General features: G+C 42.6%; 1 protein-coding gene across 3 annotated transcripts in view; it reads left to right on the forward strand.

Annotated features, from left to right (window-relative positions):
* Positions 1-2,013: 2,013 nt before the first annotated feature.
* Positions 2,014-15,071, forward strand: part of RNF217 (ring finger protein 217) — a 111,139-nt gene continuing 98,081 nt past the window's right edge. For all 3 annotated transcript variants that reach the window (XM_057738483.1, XM_057738484.1, XM_057738486.1), the window contains exon 1: positions 2,014-3,038. In XM_057738483.1, the coding sequence (XP_057594466.1) occupies positions 2,154-3,038 (885 nt within the window). In that variant the 5' untranslated portion in view covers positions 2,014-2,153. The remainder of the gene's footprint in view (positions 3,039-15,071) is intronic.

The raw sequence follows: 15,071 nt of genomic DNA on the forward strand, positions 1-15,071 counted from the left end.
CACCAGGGACTGATTCAGTGTCAAAGAAAGCCACTTCCAGGGATCCGAATCTGAGGGATAAGGAACAGGATGGTGGGCACCGCAAGAACAAGTTCTTGGAACACCTATGACATATATGTGTGGGGGAGGGAGTCCCAAAACTATGGGAAGACCTTGAGGGGTTTGATTCCTATAGACACTGTGGAGATACCCTTTTTGGTATCCGTCATTGTTGCTCTGGTCTTACTTTCAGACTGTTGTCACCCAGAAAACACGGATTACTTTTAGATCCCTTTAGAAAGAATAAAAAAGTAGTTATCAAATGGCATACAAAAAGGACACATACATGTAGGCTTCTTGTCCCCACCTTTAAAACAATAAACACTAGGATCGTTTGGAAAAAAGCAGCAGTTACCAGGAAATCAATTAGCCAAGATGAAAAAAAAATCCTAAATAGCATTTAATCTTCTAAATAAGAATTCTTCATTCTTGGGCCAGACTGATAAAGGATGTGGCATTTAGATTGAATGATTAGATTCACCCTTTTGTGGTGCCAGTGAACATCAAACACACACGATGGACATGTTCTTTGGCGTTACCCTGCTTTCTCAGTACTGCATAGCTAGTCACCTTTCTAGCATTTGTTGCTGACTTGGAAAATATTTTAGAACAACCCAATCACAACTTCAAGGTAAAGAAAATTCTACACACTTCACAGCTCCTTCCTATTACATGAATGTGTAAATTGAATTCCCTCTCAAGATGAAAAAAACAAAGGTTGGCTTCCCAAAAATGTTTTCATTGGCTTTAGGGAACTAAAATGCACCAGTCTGGGTGACTAATACTTCCTGGAAAATGAAGATAGATCAACACATAATTAAGTTCTGGCTCAAATATAATTGTTGTCTTGGAAACAGTTTTGGGGATAAATATGGTTAAGCTAATGAAACTTTTCATGATTTCCCCCAACCATTCGGTTTATTAATCAGGCCAGACCATCTATCCTACCTTAATGCTACCCATTTTGGAATATTCAAAGGGTTAAAAAAAGGTTCCTAAGAGGACACTAAAAAGGAGGAAAAGGGGATAAATCTTAAGTTCGTTATTTACCAGCTCTCATAGGATTCCAGCTAAAGGAGTAGGTTAAACGTGCTTTTGGGCACTTTTGTGGGTTTCAAACATCTTTCCTACCTTATTAAGCAGAAAGCAGAGAGTTGTACACACAGCATTTTGAACTAATAATTCCTAGCGTTATTTCTCTGAGCCCCTCCCCCCCCCGCCCCTTTGGAAGATTTAAAATTGGACGAACGCAGGAGAAACAAGCGAAACCAAAATCCTAACTAGTCAGGGTTTTCTAGTTCCAGCTTGCAGTAAAGAGGAGTTTTGTAGGAAGTTCTACTCAAAGCGCAGCCCAAAGGGCAGCCTGCTGACTCTGGAAGGTTTGTTGAAGGCCGAGTGTGAACTCTGGGCGCGAGAGCGCATCCCCGTCTGAGATCACACCCACTCGGGGTGTGCGTGAGTGAGTGCGCGGTGCCCGCGCGCGTGTGTACGTGTGGGGAGGTGTGTGCCAAAGGGGTGGGGTGAGGGGCGGCGAGGAGGGCTCTAGGTGAAGCACGAGGAGCGGGAGCGGGAGGTCGCGCGCTCCGGCCTCTCCCCCAGGGGCCGCGGCGGCTGGCTCGCCCTCCGATTGCCCCTCCTGGTGGGCGCCGCGGCGGCGCCGCAGGCCCCTCGACCCTGTGACCACCGCCCTCCGGCTGCCCGGCCCCCAGCGGGCACCGGCGATGGCGCGGGACTGACGGCCTCCTCCCTCTGGGACCCTTCTGTCCCGCCCGGGGCTCCCGGGGGCCGCGGCGCCGCCCCGACCTGCATGTGGGGCGCGCGCGCCGGCGGCCGGAGCAGGCGGCCCTCGGCGCCCCCGAGGCGGTGTCCGGCCGCGCGTGAGGACGAGGAGGAGGAGGAGGAGCAGCAGCGGACCGGGCCGGGCTCCCCGCGCGCCGCCGCCCGGGAGCGCAGGCTCCCCGGAGGGAGCTCGGGGCGTCCCAGCCCCGGAGGAGGGACCCGGAAGCAGAAGCGGAGCCGCGAGTCGAGCCGAGCCGCTGCCCCCGCTGCCCGCCGGCGCCGGGTGGGGGTCCCGGCGGCTGGATGGGCAGCGGCGGCTCCGGCCGCGGGCGGCGATGGGCGAGGAGCAGAGCACGGTGAGCGGCGGCGGCGGCGGCGGCGGGCCCCTGGAGGGGCGGGCCCCCGCTGGCGGCGCCACGGGCCACCCCGAGCCCCCGAGGCCGCCCGGGGACAGCGCCGGGGCGCCCGGGCCGCGCGCCTCCTCCGCCGAGCCGAGCAGCGGCAGCTGCGGAAGCGACTCGGGCTGCGCGGACACGAGCGCCCCAGAGCCCGCGAGGAGCCGGGGGGCCCCGAACTGGAGGAAGAGCCAGGCACCGGGGCAGCCCGCGGGGCTGGCCTTCACCGGGCCCCTCAACGCCCAGGCTTTGCAACAGCAGCTGGCAAAGGAGGAGGAGGAAGCGGGGGCCCGAAGCGAGAGAGGGGATGAACAGCAGGAGGCGCCCCCCGACGAGGAGCCGGAGCCCCGGACCCGCGTCGGGGCCCCGGACGGACTTGTCCTCGACGTGCTGGGCCAGAGGCGCCCGCCCCCGGCCAAGAGACAAGTCTTCTGCTCCGTGTTCTGCGTGGAGAACGACCTGCCCGAGGTCCCCTCGGCGGAGCGGCTGTCGCTGCCCGCGTCGCCACCTCGGGCTCCGCCGGTGACCAATCCTCCCAGCACCCCCTCCTCGTTCCCCAGCCCCCGGCTGTCGCTCCCAGCGGACCCCCTGTCCCCCGACGGCGGCAGCATCGAGCTGGAGTTCTACCTGGCGCCCGAGCCGTTTTCAGTGCCCAGCCTGCTGGGAGCTCCACCCTACTCTGGCCTGGGTGGGGTCGGGGATCCCTATGCGCCCCTTATGGTGCTGATGTGCCGGGTGTGCCTGGAGGACAAGCCCATCAAGCCCTTGCCCTGCTGCAAGAAGGCCGTGTGCGAGGAGTGCCTCAAAGTCTATCTGAGCTCCCAGGTAACCTCAGCCCCTCTGCCCCTCCTCTGTTCCCCATTCAGCATTCCAAATCACTGGCCAGGAAGTCCAGCTCACCAGCTCCCTGCTCACAGGAAGGGGTGATGGACACCCTTATGGAGGACCTCTATCAGTTTCTTACATCTCGGTTGTTCTTAGAATATTTAAGTGTGTTTGCCCTCGCTGGTTAACTTGACTGGAATTTAAGTCTGCTTGAGCTTTGGGCTTTGGCAACCATAGAAGGAACAGGGTACAAGTGAATTGCTTTCTGCTGTTTCTTTTATTAGATTGCAAGCGAGGAGCTTGCTCAAAGAGGAGGGCAATGAGAGTGCCTCAGAGGCCTGGTATCCCAGAAACCAACAAATAGTGGGCAAAAAATGAATACCTATTTAGTTGGTGGAGAGAAGTATTGCGATGAATGATGTCTGAATTTGAAATTTTGCTCCATTTAGATAATCCAGAAAGTGTTATTAATTAATTGCTTAGCCCTGGTCCACTTTTCGATTTCTTTTTCCACGGTAATGTTGAAGTACTTTTTCTCACTGAAGTTTTATGCCAGCAGAGTGCTTTATTTCTTTAAGAGGGAACAAAACAGAAAGAGCAAAACAAAGCTCAGCAAGGCTAAGAGGCTTAACAAAACAAGCACTGGTGAAACTTTCCTCCTCAGCTCCTTATTTGAAAGCTTGTTTTTTTTCTTGGAAAGTTTAAGAGTGCAGTAGACTGGCTTTCCTTCCGTGGTGGTGAATGTGTCCTTCCAGCAGTTTTCAGTCTGTTATGTTTCTGCCAGTGTTTTGCACAATCCGGAATGCCCTTTGATCCCGTGTCTGATTGTCCTAGGCCTATTCATCTTTCAAAACTCGGGCTGTTCAGATGCCAACTTTTCCGTGAAGCCTTACCTCGGCCTCCAAGGCCACTGCTCATATACTTTCAGAATAACTTCTGCATGTCTTGAGCACACTGAAGTTGTCTCATATGTGTCTGTTTGTCTGCCTAGACTGTATGGACAGTGTCTTATAGCCCCTGTGTCTGGTAGTTTCATGTTGGTATCCTTTCCCATAATAGTGTTTAATAACATTAGCTGAAGTGAACCGAACAGGATTTCACCCAGTGCAGTTCCTTTGTGTATTGTGGCTAATCCATGCTTGTGTCTAGACTGAAAGTGTGTACTGTGCCCAGCGGAAAATGCAAAGGGGAATTTAGACAGAATGGAATGGAATGTTACACAAACAGTGACTTGGCCAAGATGGTTGAGATTATCCAAATGCCTGTGAGAGACTATGCTGTCTCTTTCATGCTTTATCCGCAAACAGATACTTCAAGCAGGAGGAGAGCCTGTTGCTCCTTGTGGCGGTTTCTATGACATCACTGTCAAACAGCCCAACAGATATCGGTGCCATCCATGTGCAAAGCCCTGTGGTGGGATTCAGACATTGCCAACTGGGCCCTACTCCAAGGAAGTCCTCTTGTGTGTATATAAGTTGTGTACACAAGAACAATACAAGGTAGCATATAATGAGATGTAAACAAAGTAACAATATCACCTAGCCCTTACTCTTAAGCACTGGATACAAATACAGTGGGTTTAGAAGTTCAAGGGAGGTGGTCTTTATAGGTTGGGGTACTCTGTCTTGCAGTTTGATTTCCTTAAGGTGGCCCCTCTCCCCAAAGCAAAAATTTTTGGCCTGCGTAAGTTAGTTTTAGGAAGTCAGTGTTTTGATCTCCAGTGGAGAAGAGAAGGAGTGGGCGTGGGGGTGAGGGGTGGCAAGGTGAGAGAAGCATCATTGCAATGCACAATTTCCAAGAACTCCTCTGAAGTGACATAGTATCTGAAGGTTGTCTGCAGTATTTACAGTTGTATGTATGTTCCCAACCTTCGTCTAAAGTATTTGACAGAACTTTCAATAAAAAAAAATATACTTTATTTGAAATAATAAACAACAACAAAAAGATGAATCATGCAGACCAGGCATGCTTCTACTTCAGGGCTTTGTGTATGTTGTTCCTTGTGCCTGGAATATCCCCTGGATTCCCCCCCCCCCCAACCCCCACATTCCCTTGCTTACTCCTTCCCCTTCTCCCTTTCAGGTCTGTATGCAGATGTCACCTGTGTGACCTTCACTGACCACCTTTTTGGTGGTCACCCAAAGTTGAGCCTTATCCCATACGCTAGATCTCCTTTTTTGCTATTTATTTTCTCCATAGTGATAAAAATACTTGTACTTATGCAGTTGATTTCTATGAAGACAGGAGTTTTCACATCATTTGTTCCCTACTGTGGCTTTAGCACCTAGAATGTTGTCTGACACATAACAGATGCTCAACTAATTAGTTACTGAGTTTATGAAGAGCTGAGTGAAAAAGAGAAGATGAAACTGCTCCCAGAAACCATGGCTAGAAAGAAGTGATGTGCTTGAGCACTAAATTCTATCCTGAGATTCTTGATGTTTAAGACAAAAGACCAAGACTTAAAGTAGACAAAAATAATGGGTTTGCTAAATTTGTTATTAAACTTAGAATTAGTTTTTAAACAAACTTTTAGCTTATACAAAAATGGCATTTTTTTCTCTTGCATGAAACTAGGCCTGTGGCTGTAATTCTGATCTGTGTTAATTCTAAGTTCCCTTCTACTCAAAGGGTCTATGTTTTCACGTCACTTAACCTCTCTGTGTCTTAATTTCCTCATCCATGAAATGGAATTACAGACCATGATCTGTAATGACACACCAATTCTAAAGCAAAACAAAATCAAACTGCAGAGTTGTTTTGTTATGTTACTGAACCAGATCAAAAGGGCACAGAGAGTGCCCTCTTTCTCATTTTATAAGGCTTCTTGGTTTTGACAGAAGTAAGTCTGTCAAGCTGGAACTTGCAGGACTCTTAAGACCTTTTAAAGTAAAGTGATATATTTGAAATAAAAAGTTATTAGTGACTTTTTTCATCATCTTTTGGATTTGTGCCAAATAGTGCATTATTTAACATCATTTAAGAAAATAAAGCAGAGTCTCTATTAAGCATTTTATGCAAACATTAAAATGCATACTAAATGTGAGTTGGAATAGTGCCTGGTTAAATTAATATTTTTCTAAAAGGAGATGCTGAGTTCTTTGAAGGAAGGTACAAAGATGGAAGACAGGAATGCAGGTTTTTAGATGATAGGTCTTATTGCCATTAGTGCCATGGACTGAATATGTGGCAAAGGCTGATGGGTACCTGTCTTCATTATTTCAGTGTAGACATAGCAGATTAAGTGGTGACTTAAATACCTCCATACTGTAGTTTAAAAATAATAGTTTTAGTTTTTCAAAACATATTTCTTCTTCATTTATCACTATGACTGGGGCTGTGAAGAGTCCTCCTTAGCTTTACTGGCCAAAAGGTACCGTCCAGGTTCCAGTTGCCATGGTGAAAGATTGAACTGATGCATTATAATCTTTGGCACTACATAGGAGTTGACTTAGAGGCTCTAGAGCATCATGATGGAGATAGTGGGAGTTTAACTGGTTTGTGTTGCCTGGGTACGTAACTCTTTGATACATAAATTTTAGAAGTACATTTCCCAATGACCTATGTGTGCATGTATGACCATGGTTTAGAGCACGCAGTCCCAGGGATGTCTGTGGTCTCCTGCAGGTCACTGGGCCATTTTGAATACTGACCTTCTCAGCTGGTTTGGCCTTTGCCACATTTTCCTAGGAGGAAAGATTGTTGCTTTCTTTGTTTCATAGAATGATAGTGCACTCATTTCAAAAGTCCTCCACAGGTGTCTTTCCTTTATGATTTTGGTTTGAGACAGTAAAATCTGTTATGATGTGAAATATTAATATTTAGTACTTTACATAAAGCAAGGAGAGAATTGGGCACACTAAGGGCTTTCTAAAGGTAACAGCTGTTGCAGCTTTCATCACTCTGCTTCAGAGTGCTCACAATTGGCAGATGCATATGAATTGGAATGTATACACCTGTCAAATGAGTATTAATAGAGACAAGCAACACATTTCTTCAGCAGTTTGTGAACAAAACAGCTGCTAGATGGTAATGTCCTAGAATGACTGTCTACCATAGTCACCCTAAAATCAGTGACCTAGGGGTGAAAGCTTCTGTATCCTATTATTAAATTCTGAGTCATCCAGACTTTTATGGGTAAAAGTGTAACCTACTTTTTTTCCTTTAAACCTTAAAGCAACCTGTATATTTTTAGAAACTGCCCTGGTCAGTATGGAGTTTTCACACAGCCGTCTTCACACAGGTGAATTTACAGATCCTGTCATGCCAGGTGTGATTCTGGTAGTCTTAAAAATGTGAAGAATAAAAGAGACTGAACTCTGTTAAATCACTCTGAGAATCTGAAACAGTGAGAATTCAGGCATATGTAAGCTTAATTCTTTGTGTACGGAATGAGTGTGTGTGTGTGTGTGTGTGTGTGTGTGTGTGTGTGTGTATTTGGGGGCTGTGGTAACATTTCCTTTTACACCTTCCTGACTCATGCGCTTGCTTATTTTCCTCTACTGACTCTTTAATGATATCTCTTTTAATAATTTCTCCATTTCTCTTTAATAATTTCTTTTTTCTCTTTTCAAAATTTGATTTTAAATGGCACTTGATTTCCGCAGAGGAGTCAATCCCCTGTCAAGGGCTCATCTCTGGGCCAGCAGGACCTGGTCCAGGTGTGTCTTCCTGGGTGTCTTCCTTCCCATCTCTTCCAGCATCTGGAGATGACGACACCATGTGGAGAAACCTTGCATTGTGCTCCACTGCCTACAAGATCTCAAATAACATGGCTAGTACTGCTTACCCCAGGTGTCAACTGAAACCTTTACCGTGGTGATTTTTTTTCTCCTAGAGTAGAGCTCAGCTTTTACACCTGAAGACTCTTCCTTACTCATCATGTGAGAGACAGAAAAAGGAGACCATTAGGACTTCAGCTTCCAGCTTTTCATTAAGACTTTGTGATGGGGATGTAGACAGATACTTGAGTCATAATTTCTTATAATTAACTTCTGATTTGTTAATATACTCTTTACGCATTTAACAAACATTTATTGAGTACCTGAGTGTCAAGGACCATGAGATGATCTATAAATGTATTAAATGCCCCCAAGGAGCCATCTTAGAGCCTTGTTGGCAGTGTTTCTTCCAAGCTTTGTCTGGTGGCATAAATAAGCTTTCCTTTAAGTTCTCAGACAGCTGTGTGTCTCTTCTTCTCTTCTGCTTTCTTTCTGGGGGGATTTTATTAAGCCAATTCTGGAATACCAGCTAACCTTTTAGTAAGCATGCCACTATTCCTCCTATTATATTTATTTCTAAGTAATAAGTCCATTCATTACTTTTTTATTAATAAACATATTTCTCAGAGCTCTTTGTAATTGTGGTAAATAGAATATTAGTTAATACTTTGCTTCTTTCAAAATATTTATTACCTTTGCTTAAAAGAAAACAGTTTTGCTGTTTTTTATCATTCATGACAATATGGCAAATCTTTAAAGTTATGATACTTTCAAAGAACTGGGTTTTTTGTTCAAATTCACTTTGTCAGAGGATTTTATGTTTTAAACTAAACGAATCTTCCCAAATCAAGTTCTGTCTTAAAACAAAAATTCAGTGTCTGCAGGACAACTAATTCCTAGAATAGCATTCTCTTTCAACGTTATCAGTACTATTTGCCCCATCAATTTTGGGTAATTACACTTGAGTTTTTAAGTTTCCAAAAATAGTAACAACCGTTGATTGAACATCTATATTCCAAACATGTTTACACATTTTATTATTTAATTCCCTTACATATTAATTACATATTACATACAAGGCACTGTTGCAGGTGTTGGGGATACAGAGAACTGTAACAGATATGGCCTCTGACTTCATGGAGTTTATATATTAGGCTAGGGAGAGACCGATAATATAAGTAAATTATTTAGTATATTAGGAGATAAGAAGCGCTATCGAGAAAGGAAAACAAAGGAAGCGTGATAAGAAATATTGGGGAGGAGGTTTTTCTTTATATATTTATAGTGTTTTTAGGAATTGTCAGGGAGGGTTTGTTTTACAAGGTGACTCTTGAGCAGAGATCTTCATGACGGCCGTGAGAGAGCAAACCATGAGGATATCTCAGGGAACAGCAAGTATAAGGTTCCAGAGACAGGAGCGTGCTTGCAGGAAGTTCCAGGAATGGCAGAGAGATCTATGTGGCTGAAGCATAGGGAATGAGGTGGTGAGCGGTAAGAAGAAACCAGCAAGAGGAGTGGGAAAAGCTGATCGGAAAGGGCTTTAAGGCCATAGAGAGTTTGCCTTTCCTCTGAATGAGATGGGAAGCTGTAAGGTGGTTTTGAGCTAATCAGATATGACTTTACCTTTACGAGAAAGTACTCTGGCTCTCGCAGAGAATATACCATGGGAGTCAAGAATGGAAGTACGAAGATCAGTAAGAAGACTATGGCAATAAGCCAGAGGGGAGATGTGACAGTTCAGACTCGGGGTAATAGAGGCGAATATGGTTTGAACTGGTGGAATTTTGAATGTATCGTGAGGACAGAGCTGACAGAATGTGCTGGTGATTGGGTGTGGGGTGAGGGCAAGAGTCCAGGATGACTCAGGTTTTGAGCCCAAGCAATTAGAAGAATTGAGTTTACCATTTGATAAGGTGAGGAATACTGTAGGAGGACTCGTTTTAAGGAGAATCAGGAGTTCGTGATAAGTTTGAAAAGCTGTTTAGACATTCATAAAAGGATGTTGAATAGGCAGTTGGTGAGTGGCGTTCAGCAGAGCGATCTTAACAGAAGATGTAAATTTGAATGTTTTTGATGTATAGGTGATATTTCAAGCCATGAGACCAGATGAGGTCACCTGGGGTGTGATAGTATATAGAGAAGGACTGAGGACTGAGTTTGGCCCTACCAGTGTTTGCAGACATAGAGCTGGGACATATGAAAGAACCAACAAAAAGTCTGAAAGGGAGAGGGCCCGTTAGGCAAGAAGAAAACCAGGGTAGAGTGGTTACCCAGAAGCCAAACAAAGGTGATGTTTGCAAGGAGTAGTCATTTTTGTCTAATGTTTTGGATAGTTTCAGCAGGATAAGGAATAAAACTGACCATTGGGTTCCTAACAAGGAGCTTATCTGCAAGTGTGAACAGTGCTGTTCTCATTGGCACTGGTGGGGTTGGCTTTCTGATTAGAATGAGTTCGAGAAAACAGGAACAGCTCGATTTCTGTACTGCAGGTAGTAAAATGTTATATGAGGAAACTCAAGATTAGAGGGAAGAAATAACTTGCCCTAATCACATAGCTAGGAAAATGGCAAAGGTGGGATTTTAATTCAGGTTCATTTGGCTCTAAAATCCGAGATTTTTTACAGTCTTTGCATTTATTATCTTATTTATAGGTTAAGTGTATTTATTTCAGTTTTCTTTTAAGTTTATATTTATATTGTACAAAGTCACAAGTCTTCCAGTCCAAGAAGAAACTTAATTACATGTTTTGAGGAAGCGGAAGTCTCTTGCCCAAATTTAGATCCAGAGAAAGATTTCTACCAAAGTCAGCCTCATCTTCATGTAAGAAAAGCAAGAGGAATTGAGTTTAGAAGAGCTGTGATTTGACTTACTATTAAGTTTCAATGGCAGCACTCTTCTGTTTTCTTCCTAATTCTCTTGGCCATTCCTTTTGTTTCCACTTGAGCTTTTTCTTATGTTACCACCTCTTAATGTTGATGCCCACAAGGTCCTATATTAAACCCTCTCTCTCCTCACATTATGTGTTAGTAGTGGAACCATGTCATCCACTCCCATGGCTTGAAGTAACACCTGTATGCTCTTGACTGCCAAATCTTTATCTCTAGCCCAGATGACTCTTCTCACGTGCAGTACCATATAGCTGCCTCTCTCCTTGACATTTCCACCTGCATGTTCCACGCACAGCCAACTTAAACCTCTCAAAAGTAAATCTCCCTTTCCTCCTCTTCCTTCCCACAACCCCTAAAGCTTTGCTGTTCCTTTGGGGTTCCATGTTTCCATCAGTTATACTCAGGCCAGAAACTTGGGCATCATCATTGAGTTCTTCCTCTGCCTCACCGGCCACATCTGTTAATAATTAATCACCAAGTTCTTTCAATTCTACCTCCTAAAATGATTTCTATATTCTTCTCTACATTTCTCTGTTTCTACTGCCGTTTCTCTTGCTGACGCCTCTAGCATTTCTCTCTTGCATTCCAACCACAGCTTCCTACTCGGTCCTAGTGCTGCAATCTTGACCATTTCCAGTCTAGTCTTCACATTACAGCCAGATGCAAGACTGGTCTGGGCATTCCCCTTCTTTGCCTGTCAATATTTCCCTTGCTTTTAGAATAGAACCTAAACATGGTTTATATGTGCCTGAGTGATCTAACTCCTGTTTACCACTCTTTGTTTCTCATCAAGTGTCCCCCTAAGCCTATAGTCATATTAAACTTGTTTGTTGAACACTCTATGACTCTCTTAATTATGAGCCTTTAGTTTAGTGATGTGAGATTCTGTCTTAGGGGGATCTACTTTTTTTCCTTACTCCCCCAACTCTGTTTTCCCCTTTCACACTGATTCCTTCTTCTAGTCTCAGCTTAGACATTCCTTCCTTTGAGAATTCTTCTTGACACCCTATGTTTGGATTAAGCATCCTTCCACATTCTTTGACAACCCTTTGACTCACAGTAAGATTCTTCTCATTTCAATGCATTTAAATCACCTGTTTCCTGCTCTACACTCCCATTAGACTGTAAAGCTTGATGCATGTAGAGACCTTATTCATTTTTTTCTGATTGATTTCTTAGCTCTTGGCATGTTGTACACATGAAATGAGTATTTATGTGGTGGACTTATGTAGTTAGTCTAGAAATAATTAATAAATCAGAGGCTAGTTGTCAATATACAAAGTATTAGAATAGATAGCCAAGATGGTATTTGAAATGAAAATCTCAACATTTTATTGTCTTGCTTAAACACCTACAAGACCTTCCCACTGCTGTTCAAAGAGATTCCAGTTCATAACACTGATGGTGAGGTTTGGCCTCTGTTCCTCTTTTAGGTCTCTTCTGTGTCCCTCCAGCTCTGCACTCTCCAGGTGTGGAGCCTTCCCCCTGTTAACTTCTCCTCGTCTTTCAGACGTCAGCCATCTTTGGGTCTCCAGATGGAATCTGTCCAGCCATTTATGCTTTTAGAGTCCTTATTACTCTGCAGCCATTATATTTTTATTCCCTTTTGTAAATTATGTTTGTGTGATGATTTGATGTTTGATTAATTACCTGCACCTCCCCACTATTATATGGACTGCTTTTATAACTAGTATTTAGCACGGAGCCCAGAATAGTATAGGTGCTCAATAAATATTTGTTAAAAGACTGAGTGACTAATTGAGAGTAAATTATAGTATGTGTAGGTTAGTAGGAAAAATAAGGTAGGTTTTTGAACCTGAATTTTTGAACCTTATTGTGAACTTTATTGTGGAAAGTTATTCCACAATAGATTTAAAACTTTATTGCAACGGAATTCTATGACCTGAGTCTTTCTTTATCCAAGCATCCCACCTATCACTGAGATGCTTCTTTAATTATGAAACTTATTCTAGTTACTGTGTCTTCTGCTTAACAAATTCCTCCAGAACCTGAGGACTTAAGACAACCATTTTATTTTGATCTTGACATGTGGGTTAGGAATTTGGGAAGGGCTCCGCTGGTCAGTTCACACTTGGGGCTTCTCACTCTGTTGCAGTCAGATGTCAGTTTGCTCACTTGGCTGGCAGCTGATCCATCTTGAGATCAGGGTTAGCTTTTAATTATTTTGATTATTAACACCACTTAAAAGTATTCTACATAATGTAATTTCTATTATATCAAAACTTTAGCTTCATTAGAGGTTAAAATATTATTTGAAAAGATTGACTATCTTGCTGAATAAAGAGAGTTGATGTAACAGATAGTTTTTGTAGTCCATGAATATTCTATACAGAAATTATATTTAATGATACCTAAGAATTGACCACTCTAGTTAACCTTTGTTAAATTGACCCACTGTTGGATTTTTATTGTTTATGATATTCTAGTTTGGGTGATTTTATCATTTGACTCGTGTCCTCTCAAATAGGCCACCTTACATTTCCAGAACCAAACATGTTGTGCTCAGAAATCTCTTCCTGGTTGCCGATCTGTGCACCCTGAAACAGACGAGGTGTATTGCTTTTAAGATGTGCCTTTTTCTTTTCCCCCAGCTCAGGTAACTAAATTCTGTGCTTATTCATTCATGGGAGTGACTAATCCCTTTTTAAATATTCCTAAGCTGTTTGCCTCAATGATATTCTCTACTGTAAGATTCAGAGCTACCTGAATTAGCCTAATTATAGGCTACCTAGCAAATTACTTCCCTTTTTGTGGTCTTGATTCTTGCCTATTTCCTCACTTGGTTATTGGCCATACTCAGTGTTCCTGGAGCTCTGAGATGTAAGTGGCAAGCTAAATCACTGCAGCTTTTTCCTCTGGTTGCCTAACAATTTAAAACAGCAGGTAAAATAAGACAATTGGTCATAGTGTTTCACTAGTGTTTTGTTTCCTTTGGTAATGCCATTTTTCCTGATGTTTACAGTTTAGTTTATTATTAGCTTATTAGAGCTGTCGAATCAAACCAGAAATGACGTTGATATGGCTAGATCTTAGTGTTTGTGTGAACATATGACCTCGGTAGGGGAAGTAAGTTTCTTTCATTGGTTCTTTAGAGAGTAGAGGGGTTTTATTCTTCTGCTAGACATGTCCTTGGTGGGAAATGATAGGTGCAGTCCCAAGAGTTCTAATTTAATCCTACTTTTAATTAGTCTTACCATTAACTTTAATGGGGGGTTTTTTCTTATATTACCATTTTTCCTCCTCAAGATTGTTTGTTTGTGAAAGAAACTCTTTGAAAATAATAGGCTCCTAAAAATAAAAGAAATATTCTGTATATCCAATGTGCTGGTGCTTTATGTTAAAACTGTGTGTATGTTTGTGTATGTGAAGGCCTCAAGTTTATTTGTATGTTACAAGAAGATTATTTGTTGACCTTGATTTGTAAGAATCTAAGAAATTGTCATTTCCAGGTAAATTCATGTATTTCAGGTTTAGTTTGAATCAGTTTAATTATGTCACTTTGTGAGTCACTGAGGGCTTCACCCTTAGGTTAAAGGGAGAGTTTAGAGAAATGCTTGAAAAGAAAACATTTGAAACAATAGTCCTTCTTTTACCAAGAGTTTGCTTCTTTTTTTTTTTTTTTAGTTTTTAGGATTTCTGAAAAATACTCTTTGTCCAAATATGCTTTTCACTTTAAAAATCACTACAAACTTACAAAATTTGGAAACAGAATTTTCAATCTTGCTTAAAAATTACCCAAATGAATTGCTTCAGAGATTTTGACCCATTTGTTTAAAAAATAGCACTTTATGATTAACTGCAAGAATAGTTGATTGATGTTAGGGAAGACGTACTTCTACTAGCTGAATTTCATCAACAATCTTCGAATACTTGGTAGATGAGACATAAAAATAAGTATAATGGTTTAGTAAGCACAGGAAATAGGGTATTTTTTTCCCTCTCTGTGTCTCTTTGGTGCTTTTTCAGTTAATACCATCATTAAAACAATGTATCAAAATAAATTGAACATAGACCTTAGAGACCCAGTGTCACTAAATGCTGAACAAAGATTTTTAAAAATAAGAAAGCTGGTTCTAACACATTGCTTTCGCAATTGTTAATAATTCTATTAGTGATGATAAGATGTTTTGTATCATTAATTAATACAATACACAATTAAGATTAAGATGTTAAAAAATAACTGGAACTTTTGGATTTTTTTTTTTTTTGGCTTGTTATAATCTAGATGGATTGGATAAAACCCTGTTGGGTTTGCTCAGGGTGCTAATGAGATCAAGGTCAAGCAGGAGGTCTCATCACAGGCTGGTTAATGACATGCTGATCTGAGGCCATAACCCTACCCTTAACCCTACACAGTCATATCGTAAAGTGTCTGCTTCTTATCATAAGACTGTAGCCGAGAC

This window comes from Hippopotamus amphibius, chromosome 6, assembly GCF_030028045.1.
Source record: "Hippopotamus amphibius kiboko isolate mHipAmp2 chromosome 6, mHipAmp2.hap2, whole genome shotgun sequence".
NCBI lineage: Eukaryota > Metazoa > Chordata > Mammalia > Artiodactyla > Hippopotamidae > Hippopotamus > Hippopotamus amphibius.